Source organism: Guyanagaster necrorhizus (genome assembly GCF_019112545.1).
Source record: "Guyanagaster necrorhizus MCA 3950 unplaced genomic scaffold BT62scaffold_25, whole genome shotgun sequence".
NCBI lineage: Eukaryota > Fungi > Basidiomycota > Agaricomycetes > Agaricales > Physalacriaceae > Guyanagaster > Guyanagaster necrorhizus.
Window position 1 is genome coordinate 566,733 of NW_025064904.1, and position 15,480 is coordinate 582,212.

Sequence of the window (15,480 nt, forward strand, 5' to 3'; positions counted from 1 at the left end):
TATTCCGACGGGGCTCCTAAGTTTCACTTTCGGCCGGCAGAAGTTTGCATAGTCTCACCTAGGACCTAGCGCGGAGCCCTTGCTCTCAGTGGAATACAAGTTGTGTACCAGTGAATACGATTTAAAGTATATACAACATCAGATTGCTATTGGATACCAGTTGTGAGCGGGCAAGCGGAGGCAACCCTTAGCAGCTTTCTGCACGGGCGTCCGTGACCCTTCCGACCACCCGCACCCCCGTTTCGCATTTGCTGTGGCGAACCTTCTCTTTATTGATTATCACGGAGTGGCGCTCCTTACCGTCTATCGCCATCATACACCAATCCAGCGAGGCCATATCGAACGACAAAGCCGAAAATACTCCCGGCAACCTTTGAAAAACACGGGGAACATCAATAATCCACCACTATAAAATCGGCTTTGACGTCACCTGAGAGCACATTAGGACTTTTACGAGGCTCTTCTCACTCATCGGACCAAGATGGAGCAGGAAGAAGTTTAGAATCGTCAAATTCGTTGTCTCTAGTATTATCCCAGAGGTGGGATGTATGGTAGTATCGGTCAGCCTGAGTGCGGACATAAATTTTAGTACGACGGTCGTCAGTTCAGACGGTGGACGTAGAAAGACGGCCTTGGACGGATGAAGGAGGTTTGTTTCCGCGTCGAACCTGATCACTTGTTCCATCAAAGACCTACGAAAGACACTGTCCAGACTTACCTAGGGACCCTGTGCCGAGGACACGGCACCAAGCCGAACAATTGAGGGCAAGAGAGCATAAAGTTGAACACCTGCGGAATAAAGAAGAGCAGCAGCGTCTTGGAAAAATGCGCCTGTATGCCCACGACGGCAAAGGCCATTCCCGTGACATAGCACAGCGTATCGCCGGGAAACACTCTTGCAGGGTACCTGAATCCTTAATATTAGTGTGTGTTTTTTTTTTTAATTTTAACTTCAAGGTAAGAAACGACCAACCAGTTGTGATATAAGAAGCCCAGGCAAACAGCCACGAGCGGCATCATGAAATACAGACTGAGCAGGTGTCTTTCTACGAGCACCTTGCTTCCATACGCCATGCCAGCACTCCAGACACCGCCGAATTCAAGGTCGGTTTTATTCCCCAGCAGATGAAGCGGTAAACGGAATCCCATTCGCCAGGGAAGATAGAGAAGGTCGTTCAAGATGACGGATGCCGCAATGATCAATGCTTGACTGACTTCGGACCCATTGATGCCAGCAATGATGTTGATACTATTGGTCGCAAAAGTGGAGAGCAGAGACATGTACATATAATATAGAGGCCCTACAGCACGAGATAAGGAACCAGGTGACACTGAATGGAAAGAACAAAATTACCGAGGTTCACCAGGGTCCCAAATGCCCATCGAAGAGGAAGAGGGACGACGACATGTGTATTACCGCGCGCAGCAAAGTACACGATCAGAAGGGGTATGGAAGCGATTATTGGTACGGGAAGCTTGTGACGCCATCGTATGTCGAAAACATCGTCCAGGAATCCGAGTAGAGTGGCGATGAGGAGGGAGAGAATAGATGAAAGGTAAACCGACAGCTATAACAATGTTGGAAGTTGATTTATGACACCAAATTGGAACCGTACTTGATGTAGAGGGAACTCGGCAACAGATATGCCTTCATGCGCTGTCGCCTTGTGAGAAAGAGAGTCCGAGAATGCGAACGGTGTAAAGAGGAGCAAAACCAGGATGTAAACCGATGCACAAACAAGTCCAAGGCTCTCTGGGCTGCAATGCCTTGAGAACAAAACCAGACCACAGAGAAGGAAGCGTACATTGGTGTGTGGTATACTTTCAGCAAGTCCCTTCCCTTCAAATTGGCCTTGACAAAGGTGGGCCCAAGGGCAGGAACCAGATATAATGTTGCCAAGAGCGCGAATATTGAGAATCCAAAGCAAGTGTACAGGGCCGGAATGGGAGGTACTGGGTCGAGCAATGGCCTGACGACGAACCAGGCTGCAACGGGCAGCAGCGCAAGAAGTAGTATCGAGGGCAGCGGTCGGGGTGCCAGTTCCCCCATGGGCGTTTAGAGTAGCATGACGTCGAGCACCGGCGTGGTCAAGACGTGTCTTGGTCACGCGTTTGGCGATGCCCTCTCCTTCGCCGCCCGAGCACCTCAATACCACAGGATGTCGCATACAGTACTCGGAAGGCAAAGGTCGCGGTGTCTATGGTAGGTGATGCAGTCTATTCCTCCTCCTCGTCCTCATCTTTCTTTTTCAGCTTCTCGGTTCATTGAAAATCGGACGGTTGTTGAAATCAGCCCTGTTCTCTTGTTCTCAAAGGACGAATACGAATCACACGGCAGACACACTGTTCTGGGTCACTACACATTCAAGTGTAAAGATGGCCGGATGGCTCTGGCGCTGGGACTTGGTGCGTTGCTTGTCTTTTTCCTCTAATTCATTGATTAACAGATCTAAGGATAGGTTCCCTGTTCAACCACTCTGATTCACCCAATGTCACCTACGAAATCGACCTTTCAACAGAGTCTATACGATATACTACCGTTCACGATATCGAACCCGGCGAAGAGCTATGCATCTTCTACGGTCATAATTTGTGGTTTCAGCCTTTCAGATCTGACAGCCAAGCGGCCGAGGAACCTGAAGCAAACGAGCCCCTCCCTATGTCTACTGATAGCCAAAAACACGATGATATCGTCGCTGAGGACAACCTTCCCTTCCTCAAAATCAAACCACCGCCAGACGAGGAGGACCTGGCGAGCGTAAGAACCGGTAGGTCATTTTTCCTAGCCTAGTTAGCCACCCTAGTTGACGACTCTGCCCAGTTCAAGCATGGGTAGTGGATATCCCGGACCCAAAACACATAACTACAATGCTAAAGTAACTCCAGTGAACCTTTCCGCAAAATATTTCTCGCTAAATAGACCTTCGGTAGATGGCTCAAGCAAGCAGGCCTCGATACCGACGATCTAGGCCACCTTAAACGCGTCCAAAAGCAGGATGGCAGGACGCGACTCTTGCTGACAGCACTACCTACATGCCCTTCGCCACCGGCAGACTTCAATCTGCCTGAGCCTGTTCTGGTACCAGTACCAACGTCTTCTGCCCTTACGCCTACCTCCCTTGCACTCAAATCAAGTTATTGGCCTACCATATACGCTCCACGTCGGAAAGGCGAAACTGAACCCTGGTCACAAGATAAAGTGGCATGGGCACGAGAAGCGATGAGCCAGGCCGTCACCACGGCCCTTAGAGCTCAAGCAAACGGAGAAGTTGTTCTTTTTCTGCATTGTAGTCTTTCGATTGACCGTCTTACAGCTGCCCGTTGCCGCCTATGTGCCCGTTCCCTGCGAGATCGACAACGAAGACGCTATTCTGGTAACCGCCACAGCTTCAGATTCACGGACGTCGACGCAACATCCTTTGCGCCACTGTGTGCCCAATCTCGTAAGGGACATAGTGGATCGATATCACGAGGCAAGGAAACGGTCTCCTCCTCCCCCTGATTCCATGAAGAATGGGACGAATTATCTCCTTACTTCTCTCTCACTTTTCATCACGCACGAACCCTGTGTAATGTGTAGCATGGCATTGTTGCACTCCCGTGTCAAAGAGGTGTTTTACCTCATACCGATGGAAAAGACGGGCGGGTGCGGCGGACTGACTTGTTTACCCGCTTTGCCTGGAGTAAATCATAGATTCACTATCTGGAGATGGCGGGACGGGGGTTTCGATGTAGATCGTATCCGAATACACGAGAATAGTGATGCATAACCACTGATCTAAGAAACCATTACAAACTCTGTCACGTTTGAATCTAATGCAAAATAGTAAGTGATAACGTATCGGCACCCAAAGCAGTGTATGGTAAAATAATACACGTATCATAAAAGTTGGTCCTGGAAGTAATGGACACAATATAATGGTATGATGATGATTCCGAGGCGACGGAAAAGAACAAAAATACAGTGTGGATGATGCGAATAGAGATTAGGATGGGATATTACCAGTTAGCCTTGCGTTTGCCTCCTTTGCTGCCGCTGCGGGTCTTGCCTTTAGTCTGTCCTTCCGCCACGGGAGTAGGCGTCGTCTCGACTTCAACGATGTCCACTTCACTATCGGATGACTCGATCATCGTTACGTCGTCCTTCTCCTTCTCCTTCTCCTTACCCTTCCACACACGCCATTCCTTTGACAGCTCCAACAGCTGGCCTCTAAGACCTTCTCTCATGCCACCAATATCCTCAGCCTTCCACACCACCTTGCGATCCTTTTGCATGTTACCGCTCCCCTTAGGCTGAAAAATTGGTTAGCGGCTTGGATACAGCATAAAGAGACAATCTAAACAACACGAACAGCTGCGATGATATTACAGTATCGCGCAGGATCGGACATGAAAGTTTGCGCAAAGTGTATAAGATAGATACCACAGTCACAAAAATTGGGTTGCACGGGTACCTACATCGCTGTTAGCCACTGGTTGAACAACATTCATTCCACTTACTAACGCTTGCTTCCCAATCGGTTTGCTCGAGATTTCGATCCCCTTTTTGTCTATCGCTTCTAGTCGAAGGTAATTCCCTAATACACCGATTACTCTAGGATGTCGAGAACCGAGAGAATCCATGGTAAAGATATAAGTCCTAGAAAAAACGTGAGTACAACACGAATAAATCACCATTAGACGTACGAAGGGCGGCCGTCGAATATCACCACTTCATCATCATCAGGGAATTCCACCTGTGTGTCAGCATCGTCCCCGGCCTTACGCTTTCGTGAAGAATAGACCTTCAGTTTTCCTTTCTGGGGACTCTGTGGATCCCCAGCAGTGATAACTGGGTCTGCCTGTGGTTCCGCCTTCCGTTTGCCTTTTCTGTCCGTCGACGCGTAGAACCATGATGGTGATATCGCTCCAGGACAGGACACAGACTCTTCAGCATGGGCAGAGGCAGACTCAAAATTCTCGTCGTCGTCAAATAAGGAATGGGCAGTGTCAATCTCGATCATATCACCTGTCGTCTCTCCTTCAAACCGGGGTGACAAGGTTTGAGACTCACTCCCAGAGGCGGTCGCTTGTGCTTCGTCGGATCGGATACCTTCATCATCGGACACCATATCACTGAGATATCCCTGTGGACGGTCGTCAGCCGTGGGTGAAAGGGATGCACGCCGAAAGTCTGCAGGTATTTCGGGATCAACATCCATTCTTGCGTCATCATTTGGCGATTTATGCATGTCCAGATCATGTACTTCAGCGGTCGACCCTTCTAAGGGTTCTTCCTCAATTCTGCATGATTGAGACAAACGCAGGAGTTCTTCCACATCCTGTGTCTCTTGCGCTTCGCTTGATAGAATGTTGGCAGAGACAGAACTGTCGTCAAGGGCCATGGCTCCACGAGAGAACTCTCGTAGTGGGTCTGCTGAGGGAGATGCTGAAGTTACATTTGATTGGCGTGTTCGACCGCGCGTTGCTGGGGATTTTGTTTCAAGAGGAGGTAAAAGAATATGTTCGGGTTGGTAAATGATCGCAAGGTACCAATGAAAGCTGCAAAGCAAGTCGTGTCACTAGCCATAACTAAGAAAATCAACGTACTTCTCGTTAATGGGCACGATGATGTACTTCTTCGCGAAGATATCAGTCTTGGAAGTCCAGCGACGCACGGCGTTATACCCCTCATCACTGCTAGAAGTGACAGTCAGTCATAAATCACGAGCAGCAGACAGAAGCCTACTTCTTCACGCTTAACTTCTTGTAGAAGAAAGAACTAAATACATAGATGTCATTGGCGAGTCCTGGATTTTCTCTCTCCAGTCTCGAGTGCCACATCCTGAGGATAAGATGAGAAATGAAAGATGGAGAGAAGATATTCATACTTCAGTCCAAGCTCTATCAGGTTATCGTTGAGGTACTCGCCCGGTCTCAATCGATTGAGATCACTTTTGCTAAGATTAACCCCCCCAGTTGTCCCCCATGGATACACCAGGACCCTTGACACGATTAGTCGCACTGTATTAAGCAAATGAAGAGAAAATACACACAGCTCATCGGGCTCCTCTTCCGGAGGTTTGGGTGGTGCGTCGGAGTGACGAGTCGAACGGCGTGGCGCAGATATCCTGGTCCGATCGTATGGATGAGTGAACGTCAAAAATACAGTGAACTCACGATTCTTGGGTTGGCTCATAGGCTACTACACTGCTAGACTTGGCCTTTCCATTCGCGTGAAGTTGGCGTGAATTCTTTTGACCTGGCTCTGACCTGTAGATGATATTAAACCAATAGTCCTGTAAGAAAGGATACAAACGAACTGATGTGACGTTGATGCTGAAGAAACTGACTCTATCGATGGAGGTGACCAGCTACCTCGTGCCACAGCGTCGACGTCGACTGGATCCGTCTCAGGTACGGAGGCGGCGTCCCACAAAACATTCTCCTGCCTGGATGTACAGGTTTCAATAAGTCCCTATTAAAGGAAGTGCACTAGATCGCACCGAACAATAGCACTGTCTTTGATGTTCGCCCGAAACCACGCCAACGTGGCATCAAACACGGACCCATACCACTTAGGATGCCTCTTGTCGAACCTTACGCAGATTTGGCCCTTTTGGCCTTCATCGCCTGCGTGGCTGGGTAAGAACAAGCCAGAAGCGAAAGATGAAGACAAACCGGGGACAAACAATGCATTTTTCTCGACCCGCACGCCTTCATCATGCGTTGATTGCAGGGTAAAAACGGGATGCTCTTTCGTCTTCTCCATACCCTGTCAATTGTCAGAATCAGTTACACAGAATTGAAGAAAACCGACCTGAAATTGATTAACGTCACGGTCAATTTTAAAAGATCTTGACTGTGACGACAGGCTCCCGTTTCTCAGCTCGAAGGTTCCCTTCTTCTTGCTGCAGTGAATAGAGCAATTATTTTCTACATGCTCCACACCAAGCATGTAGTCCTTTAGAGGCAACGTCCACTCCCCCACGTTAATCTTGTCCGAACGGATAGGATTGAACGGGGCGTCCGATGCCCTTTGAGGTAGAACTCGTCGTCCTTGAACTTTATTATCCTGCAGAAATTAGATGAACATAGAAACCAATGGACGTTGAGAAGGAACCAGCCTTCGATTTCATCTTCTCCTTCGCCCGCAGATCGATATGAGGGACGTCAACCGAGGACTGAACACGGTCAGTCCTCTTCTCAATCTGATTTACCATTTCTTTCACCATTCCTGGCTTTTTAGGCGCAGGCATAGGACAATCAAATGATTCGATAGGACTCGTAGATCGGCCATGTTTGTTCTTCAGGAATTCTATTCCGGAATTTGGCAGGGGCCTATCTTCATCGAAGGCATGCCTTTCTGGCTGTTTTACATTCGGCATCCTTGGTAGAGAATTCAACTCGCCACTAGACTGAGCTATTCGTTGATCAATGTGCTTGGTGCCTGGTATCCGCGGTATAAAATCAATCTCGTCGCTGGAAGGCTGAGCTATTCGTTGACCGGTGTCTTCCAAACCATCGAGATCCAATATGATGACATCAGAGTCGTCCCCTCGAGCTAGGGGAGGCATATTTGACCTTGAATTACCTTGACAGACTAGACTTAGTATTAATATAGTAAAGGTTAATGGAGAACATACGAGGCTTGGGGTCATTGATCTTCCGTCGTTTCAATGGTCGATGGCTGCTGTTGCTATTCGACGTTATTTCTGTCCTTGCGGCAGATCGGAGCTGTTGCTTGCGGCTGTCATGAAGATTATCCTGAAACCGACTGCCCGAAAAAGGATTGCACAAGCCATGCTTGAAGTCATTGTCAAAAGGTGGTCAGCAGAGAGAAACATAAGAACGTACAGAAGGAGTTGGAACAGAAATGGGCGTTGGTTTGTTCTGCCATACTTTACTGCAAAGGTACCTTGAGAAAATACAGCCGCAAGATACACAGTGAGACACACTTTGGGCCCGATATCGACGCGTCTCTGTGATTAGGAGCCGAAGGCCCGATGCCATGCAGTTCTTCCAGTTTCTTTCTTGCAACACTCGCCATTGGTGCCAGCAGGGAGAGAGATCGCGGGAGTGCATGCACGCCGCTAATGGTGGCTGAGTTCAGAGTGAAGCTGTCATCCTTCCCAAATAGGTAATGCGCAATTATTGGGCGCCAAATTATTTAATTTCGACAGTAATATTACACATGAATATTTGAATCCTGCTACTTAAATCTTCTTGAAGAGCCGGTAAAAATCAGCTACGAGATACAAACTCCCGGCCAAAACAATCAAACCATTGCCACTCAACTCGTTTGCCCATTTCAGCGCATCAAGTAAGCCGCGGTCTCCTTCGCATATCACCACATCTGGAGAAAGACTCCGTACAGTCTCTTTCATCACCAAGGAGTCTTCCATCTTTACCCAAGGCATGCCTTCTGGTGGTGAAAATGATACAACAGCCACCCGAAAGCGAAGGGGACCGGCAATGCTGAACAAAGGAGCCAGAGTTTCTCGAGGTCTTTTGGGGGGAGAATGAGAAAGGGCCAGTATGTAAGTGATGGCGATGCATTGCTCCGTGGACTTCAACGAAGAGACGAGATATGTCAAGTACCTAGCTAGAGATTCGGAAGACGCAGGATTATGCGCCCCATCTACCAGTACTGGTAGCTCTTGCCCATCAAGATTGACAGAATGGAAAGAAAGTCTCCCCGGCCATTTTGTCTGTTTGATACCTTCAGCGATGGTTGCTGGGGTAAGACGATCTGGAGGAATTAGATGCTGAGAGATGAGAGTATCCACAACTCCCAGGGCCAACCCTAGATTTTGGAGTTGGTGGTCACCGTGAAGAGGTAGGCGAGCAAGAATATCTTGCGAGAGGGCAGGAATATAAGCCCGCACAGGTAAGGGAGGAGGCGAATGCCATGCTGGCGAAATTGAAAAGGAAGGTGGTTCTGGTCCATCTGCAGACGCATTCCATGGACGAACAGATACTGGGAGGGCACCGAAGACAATCCCATCGACAGAAGCTACCACCTCCCTGGCTACCCTTTCAACTTCATCGTGTGCCTGATATCCCAAAACAAAAGGCTTGCCCTTCCTGGCAATAGCCGCTTTCTCATTGGCGATAGCAGCAATGGTAGTTCCCAGAAAAGCCTGATGATCCAAATCAACAGCAGCCAAGGCCGATAGAAGTATAGACTCGTCAGGGATGATATTGGTAGCATCCAGACGGCCTCCCATTCCCACTTCTAGGACCACAAAGTCGACTCTCGCCTGCTCAAAAATGATGAGCGCCGTTAAGGTGAGCTTTTCAAAGCTGCTGATGGGCAAATCATACTCCTTGGAGGTGGCTTCCACCAGTGTACTGGCGGCCGAATATACCTCTGGGGTAATTTTCCTGCCACCGATGACGATAGAATCATGCACAGAGACTAGATGGGGGCTATTGAAACGGCCGACGGATGACGGAGGATCAGAAGCGCTCAAAATCGAGGAAACGAATGCTGCCACGCTACCCTTTCCATTCGTTCCTGCAACATGAATTGTGGGTCGAGTGTAAGGCGGCAAATGATGAGAAAGATTTCTTATCCGGTCGAGAGTCAAGTCGATAGACATGGAGGTCCTATCAGAAAATCTTTCTGGATCGGCAGTCGGACCGACATCCGGCATACGCGACTTCGATGAAATCAGCCATTACCATCCTCCGTTTGGCGTCGAATTTCTTAAGCATTATTGGTGGAGTACATCAGATAGAGGACTCAGGAGAAGATATAATCATTGAATTCGGTTAATCATAGCTAGCTAGTAGCTACGGAAAGGCGAAAAAAACACACGGGTTGCCAATTATGATTTCACAACATCACTTATGCGAGCCCGGTGGAGAAAAGTCTTCCATAAAACCGGGTACGCGAAAGGAGTAATGCGGTGGTGGTCGCACATAGTAGGATGGCTCCAATCTAATGGTACCGTCAGAGCCGTGAAACAGCGTGGAATCCAACGCCTCAAGCTTCAAGGTTGAGGCATTCGGAGACAATAGACTTGACTGTTAACAAGTAACCGGCTGTCCGTATATAAAATGCCCAGTATAACATTCGTAACCCCTCGCAAGTAAAGTCCTTAAACTTGAAAAGCAAATTCATCATAATGGGGGGAGGACTGCATGTACGCGTGGGAAAGAGATGAGGTTGTTGTTCCAGACGTATCAACTTGCAATGCAACAATCAACGGAAAGTACTGTGCCATGGTGTTGGGTAGCAACAAGACTTGATAGAATCGAGTCAAAGGTGGAGAAATACTTTAACCTACGACGTCGATGTCTTGAATTCTGGCAGGGACAACAATTTGACGACCAGGCTTCGACTGATCCCCATCAACATTAAAATGGCATTCATCCTTCGCCTCGCGATTCGGATCCCAAAAATACTTTAATGGTCTGAACACCCCAATCAATTTTACTGCCTGAATCCAACCTCTGAAAATCCAAACGAGTGTATGTATAATGCCAAAGTGTCCGAAAGCTTAACTTTACTAAGTATAATCAAACATGGGAAATAAATATGTAGGTCCTTTAACCTGTGGTGTGTCGAATACAGCGGAGGCGTCATGAAGCCTAGCATCGTGTGGGTTGGATCGTGAATAGCTATGTGGTATAACAAATCATTATGCAAAGTTCGTCTTGTGCTTCAGCCAAAACGTCGCGTGTAGATATAGTGCTCGGAGTAGAATGATAATGTGGCGTTGACGACGAAAGGGCATCGGATTTTAACAACCGTCGTACAGAGAATTTCGAGGGAAGTCATATCCAGCATCTGTCCATGTTGTGTAATTGGGGTTTGTATATGCATCAATATGGCTGGAATAGAATAAGAGAAGAGCTCTAGAGCTTTGACGGAATACATACTTGTTAATGTAATCTTGCGTAGGCCGCGTTGAAGGATTGCATGTCACAGCATTCTTCGTCCCTGAACGTTGATATACCCGTATATAGTCGATATACATTTTGCCTGGAAAGACCAAGTGCTTGTAGTCAGCTGCCTGGAAGTTTGGTGACATTCCCAGGTTAAGAATCAAGTACTTGGAGACTGCGTCAGATTTCGCTGGCGGTGAGGAGGTACGGTGCGCTTACCATTGGTTCCTCGGGTATGAGGCGCTGACTGACTTCCACTGTCGTATCGGGCCCGATGGTAGCAGCCGTGATCTGCCATGACTCTACGCCTCCACTATACCATTGTATATAGCCATCATCCCGGTTGTCAGGATCTGACCACCACTCATACCCATATGTTCCGTATGCCACGTCATTGTAGTGTGTAGGGTCAATGAGGGTCAACGCAGAGATGGCTTGCTGGTACGTTCCACCTTTGTACGGGTTGAAAGAGGTGATCGTATCATTAGTGACGGTAGTAGCTGGTGTGGTGTTAACGAAGCTATACTGGTAGTTGAAGGGTGCGATCTGGAAACTCTGCGACACTTCTCCTTGCCATATGTCGACGTCAATTTGATGTTCGAGGATATCGATTTCGGGAACCCCGCGGCCCACATCTACGCTTGGACCGGGATGGTCCCCTCCACTGCATGTACAAGCAGACACTCGCTGGCCGGGTAGGTAGCTAAGAGCTCCCCCATAATTAGAACCCGTGAGGGCCGCGGCGGGTTCGCCATCTGCAGTTGTTTGATTCGGGAAGGTTCCAAGGTCGCATGTATCGTAGCTGTAAGGCCACATACCATCTGTCGTGGCGCCATAGCCTGCTCGTCCCTAGTATACATTATTAACATGAGTCATAAAATGGTAAAGAAACGTACCAAGTTGCCCATGGTCCATGCACCAGGCCAGAAACCAGGGACTGTTGAGCTTCCAGGTATGCTGACGGAAACCTCGACGTAACCCGTCATGAAGCAAAACTTGTTCCACGATGTAATCATGCCTGAAATAAGGTAGGTAATTTGTTCGGATCCTCAGGCGCACACCTGTGACTCACCACTTTTGAAGTTGAGATCGTGAACATCCTCCTCGCTGAGTGTCAATACAAGCTTCCCGTTTTCGGTAATGGCGCCCTAAATAGATCACTATCAGTGTTCACAAATTTAGGCACCTGAGGTGACCTACACTGGGGTCATACCACTCAAGGTCTCCCGTAGGCCAGTAATGCAAGTCAGCTGCTTCCCAGTAGGGATCATCACCGGGGTAAAAGGTCCGTCCATCCGTATTAAACTCATCACTGAAGACAAGATTGTACTTCTTGCCATCTTGACCTGTGCGCGTATACGCATCTGAAGGCGTATCGCTGTCAATGAGAGAAGGGAGGCCGGGGAGGTCGGGGACCTGGCCAGAACCATTGATACCACCGAGATTGAACCCTGAGGTCGTGACAGTTTCTTTGGTGTAAAAAACGATGACGGGGTATCCAGCAAAAAGTGTGATGAGTCCAACCACAAGGATGAAGAGGGCACCAGCGTTTAACCAGCCTCTCGCAGAGAATAAGGTAAATGAGCGGTCCATTTGAGCGTCCCGGACAGGGTCTGGGTTGTGGAGGGCATCGTCGAGATCAGGATCCTTATCCCAGAGATAATGAGGGACTGTCGATGTGTTTGAAGGAAACACCTTTTCGCCATTGCCTCCCGCGACTGATGAGACTTCCGAAGGCGCTGCACTAAATCGTGAGCCGTTGTACAGGCCAGTATCGCGGTTCAAAGGATTGTACTACAAAACATGAGCGGCGAAAAGAAGAAAAGACTGAGTACACACTGAATAAGGTCCGTATCCTGCGCCGATGGCGCCGCTGGCAACGCCTTGTGCAATGGAGCCCCTGCCTTGCTGTATGGTGGAGGTCGATGCAGGAGGTCGTAGTCCTGGTGAAGCAGGTGAGACGACAGGCATGCCTGTGCGAGGGCTCTGAGGAACGGCAGCGTATTCTTGAGGGCTTGTCTGGGGTGCTCGCCGGCCAGAATTCTGTGCCATGGCAGTGGGTGACAGAAATAAGTGCTCATTTTTCCCACAGTGCTACCTTCACAGCCACTGCCGGTGACCCGTGATGCAATACTACTTTTCCCGCCCTACGAGCAGGCACCGGAACGACGCCTCTGACCATCCTCCAGTCCAACAGCGTCTTTGGTCATCTCGGATTCGTGTATGCAATCGCATTCACCTGAACCGGTATACCTTTCAAGGCAAACTCTGTAGCCAACTTCATCCTAGGTTAAATGCAAAGTGGCGGATTTGATGGTGTTGTATGCAAACTGTCCTGAGCACAAGGCACTGACATGTTGCTGACCCAGTACTTATACTCGTTTTATTTATGACACTTGACGTGTATCCAGCTTGATCCTTCGTCTGGTTCTCCAGCGATCCAAGGAAGGCCATCATCACCACAGAGTAGATTGAATACACGAAAACGTCCAGCCCACCCTTCTGATTTGGTGAACAACGCTTGGCCCAATGTTTCCGCGTCCTTGTGCTGCGACGAGGTCAGAATGCTAAACTACAGAGACATGAGGTGATAAGACGATCTGGACATGATGCCAGTGCGAGGGCCGCATAATGAACTTGCCTGTGGAAGGTGGCATCGACATTGCATCAAAAGACCGATGATAGCGCGAGCATTCTATGCTTTACTTATCTGACAGATCTTTTACTTATCAGCAGTTATGTTATTTCATTAACACGGAGCTCTCTCCTCGATCAATGACCGATCAGACCGTTCATTATGCATCAAGTACTAGTGTCCGCTGGGAATTGTTGTCATTAGAGTTTAGTGTTCATGCATCATGGTCCGTTCAATACATAAAAATCTTATATCTGATATTCGAGGGTCAGCAGCGCGGCGGCAATGTATTGGAATGAAGACTCACAAATTAAAAATATATAGGGTTGCGCCAACCATTATCGCAGTAGATTTCTTGCAGACTCGTTGGTACAGTGTACAACCGACGAAAAAGAGGAAGGGTAGTATAAGGTTTCTGTCGATAGTTTGCGTCACATAGATGGAGGTATCTGAGATTCGGCGTGTGAAATTTAGCCGCCAAGTACGAGAGTTCCAGCGGAATATCTCCGCCTTCAACCCGTAGGTGCAAAAAAGCTAGAGAGAGCAGAGAGATCCGACGGCCAGGGGAAGGATTATACAATTCCGGCTGGACGAAACGGTGCGCTTTCTTGGGAAATAGAATATGCAACTCCACCAGTCGACATGAAACTCGCAAGATCGAAGTGATTTCCTTGACAGCTTGAGGCCCCGACGTGAAGCCATGGTGTGTGTAATGTAAGGATATGAGGTTCTGAAACAATGAAGGAAGCCATGTCAGCCGAATACCATGGACTGTCGCTCGACGAAGGCGAGGTGCAACGCCAGAAAAGAGAGTAAACTCTTTGGTATCGTCATTCATGGGATACACAAGTGTCAGCTCTTCCAATGACGTCGCCTGTACCCCGCTGGCAGAGCAGCACTCTGACAAGGCAGCATTCCACAAGAAGGGGGAATAATGGTCAAAAAAAACCTCCAGAGTCCGCCATCGATGGACAAACGGCAAAATCAGGTACATCCTCCATTGTACCGAGTCGGAATCCAAGAACATGGATCCTGTTACAGGGACCAGACGCAATCTGACGTCGAGTGAACAGGCTCTCGCTCTCCTCATTCGTTCACGCCACATCGCTTCGCGAAAGTCGATGTCGATACACCTCCACATGCGGGGTGTGCGCAGCGCGATTAACCGCCATGCAGAGCACACATGCGATACTACCACGGGTAACATGGTGTCGGACCGGGAGCCCAAGGTGAAGATGCGGGCTAGAATCTCTGCCGGAAGATGGTATATAGGATGGTCGACGGCAAATGGCGAAGCTGGAGACAATCGACGCCTTGCCCGGATGCGGGATGATCTGCCAGGTAAACTGTTCCTCAGATATCCTGGAGCATATAGATACCGAACAACTCACGAGGATGAGAGAATTGATTTTACCGAGTCAAATATTGATACAGAGTTCCGTTCCTTTGCTCGCGTCCTAAATATCGGTAGGCCCATGACTAGATTGGTGGGAGAAGTCAAGCCAGACGCTACGTTATATGTGGCTCGGATATATGAAACAGATATAATAACGTTCCTCGGCGAAGATCCATTGCGGCAACAAAGAGAGAACCATGGTTTCGGTTGGCCTGGACAAAAGAGCATGGTCCCCGGAATGTCGAAATGCTGGCCTATACAATTCTGGAAAGCAGGGCTGAACAGGGGCCTCGCATGGCCTCGCATAAGGGAATTAGGAGATAAAGCGACAGCGAGAACAAGCTAACAATTAATTAGTGACAGTATTGCGCCGTACTAGCAATGGCGTCACTGGTCAGGCGTATGGTCAGGGTCGGCTGCACGAACAAGGATATTTTGTTCCAGATTCTGCGAGAGAAGCCCTTGGCTCAAATAGAAGACCTTTCAACAAACGGAGGGGAGGATGGGCAAAATTCTGCAAAAATGGGATCTATGTGGTACTACTACTGTACCGCAATAGTAGCAGATAAAGAGG

The 15,480-nt window shown here is 48.7% G+C and overlaps 6 protein-coding genes across 6 annotated transcripts; 1 reads left to right on the forward strand and 5 right to left on the reverse strand.

Moving 5' to 3' along the window:
* Positions 1-99: 99 nt before the first annotated feature.
* On the reverse strand, positions 100-2,172 carry BT62DRAFT_996267 (N-acetylglucosaminephosphotransferase). Its single transcript, XM_043190575.1, has 7 exons — positions 1,806-2,172; positions 1,617-1,758; positions 1,355-1,568; positions 974-1,301; positions 719-907; positions 431-668; positions 100-371 (listed from the first exon to the last, which is right to left on the reverse strand). Exons 1-7 carry the CDS (start codon positions 2,048-2,050, stop codon positions 297-299), a joined length of 1,431 nt encoding a protein of 476 aa, XP_043036640.1. The 5' UTR covers positions 2,051-2,172; the 3' UTR covers positions 100-296.
* Positions 2,093-3,770, forward strand: BT62DRAFT_972973 (uncharacterized protein; the record flags this gene model as incomplete). The annotated part of the gene is made up of 6 exons (XM_043189096.1): positions 2,093-2,203; positions 2,254-2,406; positions 2,460-2,768; positions 2,822-2,876; positions 2,932-3,268; positions 3,315-3,770. Exons 1-6 carry the CDS (start codon positions 2,119-2,121, stop codon positions 3,768-3,770), a joined length of 1,395 nt encoding a protein of 464 aa, XP_043036641.1. The 5' UTR covers positions 2,093-2,118.
* BT62DRAFT_972975 (cysteine proteinase) lies at positions 3,728-8,102 on the reverse strand. Its single transcript, XM_043189097.1, has 17 exons — positions 7,938-8,102; positions 7,837-7,885; positions 7,626-7,785; positions 7,107-7,573; positions 6,800-7,054; positions 6,661-6,754; positions 6,486-6,612; positions 6,303-6,431; positions 6,160-6,252; positions 6,036-6,110; positions 5,871-5,984; positions 5,729-5,824; positions 5,590-5,679; positions 4,687-5,541; positions 4,501-4,639; positions 4,353-4,454; positions 3,728-4,293 (listed from the first exon to the last, which is right to left on the reverse strand). The coding sequence occupies exons 1-17, from the start codon at positions 8,027-8,029 to the stop codon at positions 4,000-4,002; spliced, it is 3,231 nt and encodes a 1,076-aa protein (XP_043036642.1). The 5' UTR covers positions 8,030-8,102; the 3' UTR covers positions 3,728-3,999.
* Positions 8,103-8,135: 33 nt separating this feature from the next.
* Positions 8,136-9,612, reverse strand: BT62DRAFT_996270 (FolC bifunctional protein). The gene has a single exon (XM_043190576.1). It carries the CDS (start codon positions 9,582-9,584, stop codon positions 8,196-8,198), a length of 1,389 nt encoding a protein of 462 aa, XP_043036643.1. The 5' UTR covers positions 9,585-9,612; the 3' UTR covers positions 8,136-8,195.
* A 719-nt stretch (positions 9,613-10,331) lies between these two features.
* On the reverse strand, positions 10,332-12,919 carry BT62DRAFT_954115 (glycoside hydrolase family 16 protein). Its single transcript, XM_043188293.1, has 7 exons — positions 12,715-12,919; positions 12,076-12,669; positions 11,948-12,023; positions 11,772-11,893; positions 11,095-11,724; positions 10,870-11,042; positions 10,332-10,821 (listed from the first exon to the last, which is right to left on the reverse strand). The coding sequence occupies exons 1-7, from the start codon at positions 12,844-12,846 to the stop codon at positions 10,731-10,733; spliced, it is 1,818 nt and encodes a 605-aa protein (XP_043036644.1). The 5' UTR covers positions 12,847-12,919; the 3' UTR covers positions 10,332-10,730.
* A 665-nt stretch (positions 12,920-13,584) lies between these two features.
* On the reverse strand, positions 13,585-15,479 carry BT62DRAFT_355264 (uncharacterized protein). Its single transcript, XM_043180605.1, has 3 exons — positions 14,902-15,479; positions 13,818-14,844; positions 13,585-13,764 (listed from the first exon to the last, which is right to left on the reverse strand). The coding sequence occupies exons 1-2, from the start codon at positions 15,210-15,212 to the stop codon at positions 13,821-13,823; spliced, it is 1,335 nt and encodes a 444-aa protein (XP_043036645.1). The 5' UTR covers positions 15,213-15,479; the 3' UTR covers positions 13,585-13,764; positions 13,818-13,820.
* Position 15,480: the final 1 nt, after the last annotated feature.

Bases quoted from the DNA above. Each gene is read 5' to 3' on its own strand.
- BT62DRAFT_996267 (XM_043190575.1), bottom strand. From the start codon at position 2,050: ATGGGGGAACTGGCACCCCGACCGCTGCCCTCGATACTACTTCTTGCG. The intron at 1,759-1,805 runs GTACGCTTCCTT...AAGGCATTGCAG, and splicing joins AAAGTATACCACACACCAAT to CCCAGAGAGCCTTGGACTTG. The intron at 1,569-1,616 runs GTACGGTTCCAA...ACATTGTTATAG, and splicing joins CCGAGTTCCCTCTACATCAA to CTGTCGGTTTACCTTTCATC.
- BT62DRAFT_972975 (XM_043189097.1), bottom strand. From the start codon at position 8,029: ATGGCGAGTGTTGCAAGAAAGAAACTGGAAGAACTGCATGGCATCGGG. The intron at 7,574-7,625 runs GTATGTTCTCCA...TAGTCTGTCAAG, and splicing joins GATCAATGACCCCAAGCCTC to GTAATTCAAGGTCAAATATG. The intron at 4,455-4,500 runs GTAAGTGGAATG...ACAGCGATGTAG, and splicing joins CGATTGGGAAGCAAGCGTTA to GTACCCGTGCAACCCAATTT.
- BT62DRAFT_996270 (XM_043190576.1), bottom strand. From the start codon at position 9,584: ATGTCTATCGACTTGACTCTCGACCGGATAAGAAATCTTTCTCATCAT.
- BT62DRAFT_954115 (XM_043188293.1), bottom strand. From the start codon at position 12,846: ATGCCTGTCGTCTCACCTGCTTCACCAGGACTACGACCTCCTGCATCG. The intron at 12,670-12,714 runs GTGTGTACTCAG...CATGTTTTGTAG, and splicing joins CAGGATACGGACCTTATTCA to TACAATCCTTTGAACCGCGA. The intron at 11,725-11,771 runs GTACGTTTCTTT...AATGTATACTAG, and splicing joins CATGGACCATGGGCAACTTG to GGACGAGCAGGCTATGGCGC.
- BT62DRAFT_355264 (XM_043180605.1), bottom strand. From the start codon at position 15,212: ATGCGAGGCCATGCGAGGCCCCTGTTCAGCCCTGCTTTCCAGAATTGT. The intron at 14,845-14,901 runs GTGAGTTGTTCG...TTTACCTGGCAG, and splicing joins AAATCAATTCTCTCATCCTC to ATCATCCCGCATCCGGGCAA.